The sequence below is a fragment of the Cannabis sativa genome, chromosome 2, assembly GCF_029168945.1.
Source record: "Cannabis sativa cultivar Pink pepper isolate KNU-18-1 chromosome 2, ASM2916894v1, whole genome shotgun sequence".
NCBI classification, from domain to species: domain Eukaryota; kingdom Viridiplantae; phylum Streptophyta; class Magnoliopsida; order Rosales; family Cannabaceae; genus Cannabis; species Cannabis sativa.
In genome coordinates, this window is record NC_083602.1 from 11286496 (window position 1) to 11288356 (window position 1861).

The 1861-nt window shown below is 33.0% G+C and overlaps 1 protein-coding gene across 1 annotated transcript; it reads left to right on the plus strand.

Moving 5' to 3' along the window:
• The first annotated feature begins 317 nt into the window (after window positions 1-317).
• Window positions 318-1390, plus strand: LOC115718663 (germin-like protein subfamily 1 member 17). Its single transcript, XM_030647486.2, has 2 exons — window positions 318-532; window positions 625-1390. The coding sequence occupies exons 1-2, from the start codon at window positions 409-411 to the stop codon at window positions 1179-1181; spliced, it is 681 nt and encodes a 226-aa protein (XP_030503346.2). The 5' UTR covers window positions 318-408; the 3' UTR covers window positions 1182-1390.
• The last annotated feature ends 471 nt before the right edge of the window (window positions 1391-1861 follow it).

Sequence of the window (1861 nt, forward strand, 5' to 3'; positions counted from 1 at the left end):
GCTTGTTTGGCCTTGTTTTTTAAAAACAGTTTTCAGAAAACAAAGTTACAAAAAACAAGAATTTTGAAAACAACAAAATGTTGTTTTCTGTTTTAAAAACCAATTCACTTTTAGTCAATATTGTTTTTAAAAATCACTAACCAAACGTGACTTGTGTTTTAAAAACTTCAAAAACTATTTTTTGTTCTCATTTCTAAAAACAATTTTTTAAAACAAAAAACAGAAAACAATACCAAACATACTCCAAGTCTCCGCCTATTCTCTTGTAGTTGTAAGATAGGTGCTCAAATTCTTTTATAAATAGATGTGTTAGTAGTGAAAAAAAAATCATCCTCAATCAAAACAAAACATAGCAAAAAATTTAAAAGTGATCTATAACACTATAAGTTCATACAACGTATTTTAATCATGAAAGCTGTTCATTTTCTTCTCACACTCACTGCCTTTGCTTTGGCAAGCTTCATAGCGTCTGCTGCTGACCCAAGCCCTCTCCAAGATTTTTGTGTTGCAGTAAATGAGCCTCACAAAGCATGTGCGTACACACAAACTTTCTATAGCACTTTTCTATAAATGACTCAATATATATAATTAACAATTTTTCTGTTTCTTTTTCCTTTATGTCAGTATTTGTGAATGGCAAATTTTGCAAGGATCCCAAGCTTGCTAAGGCTGAAGATTTCTTCTTCTCTGGGCTCAACGTTCCAAGAGACACACATAACCCAGTTGGATCTAATGTGACACAAGTGAATGTGGACTTAATTCCAGGATTGAACACTCTCGGAATAACATTGGCTCGCATTGATTATGCACCGTATGGTCAAAATCCACCTCACACTCATCCTCGTGGCTCTGAAATCCTAGTAGTAGCTAAGGGAACTCTGTATGTGGGATTTGTATCATCAAACCAAGACGGAAACCGACTATTTACAAAGGTTTTGAAAGAGGGAGATGTGTTTGTGTTCCCAATAGGTATGATTCACTTTCAGTTCAATCCAGGACACGTTCCAGCAGTTGCATTTGCAGGTCTAAGTAGCCAAAATGCAGGAACAATAACCATTGCAAACTCAGTATTTGGGTCAGATCCTGCTATTAATCCTGATGTGCTTGCCAAGGCTTTTCAAGTTGATAAAAACATGATTGACAAGCTCCAGAAGCAGTTTTGGTTTGGCAATGACAACTAAACTAAACATACTAAAGAAGAAGATTGAATCTAGGAATCAATAAATATCATTATATTTACTATTTTTTTTTCTCGTGCATTAATAATAAATAGTATGCTATTTTATGTGTATTGCATCAATCTATGAACTGCTATTAAATTTAATTTATCTATTTACTTTACTCAAACATTAATAAAATCATATATTATTAATTAACAGTTTCATTATCATCATTTGACTCAATTTTTGTAATTATATATGCTCTAACATATTTCATTTAAATTAGTTTAAAATATAAGTAACATATAATTAATTTTGTTATTGAGAGTATATATATATATGGTGTTTTTTAAGTGTACAACACAAACTAATATCTATTACCGTAATAAAAGTGACAATATTTTGGGCTTGACTAAGTAAATTACTGAAAAGTACTTTATTCTCACATAATACTTTTTTTTTTTTTGAGAGAGAGGGAGCCCGCTAAGAAGAAAGGAAATCCACTAGATTGCAGGGGTCATCGTCTATCCAAATTGCTACTTCGTCTAAACCTGAAGCCCAATGCGCCAATTTATCGGCCAAAGAGTTGGCGTTACGATTAATGTGAATAATCCGGGTTGCAGGGAAAAGAGACAAAGTTTCCTTGATTTGCAGAATGAGGTCTCCGAACACCGAAAGATCTTCCTTGTGATGGCAAAGGG

What these genes read in the sequence shown, in the direction of transcription:
- LOC115718663 (XM_030647486.2), top strand. Translation starts at nt 409, where the DNA reads ATGAAAGCTGTTCATTTTCTTCTCACACTCACTGCCTTTGCTTTGGCA. An exon ending in AAATGAGCCTCACAAAGCAT is followed by an intron (nt 533 to 624) that starts GTGCGTACACAC and finishes CCTTTATGTCAG; the next exon opens with TATTTGTGAATGGCAAATTT.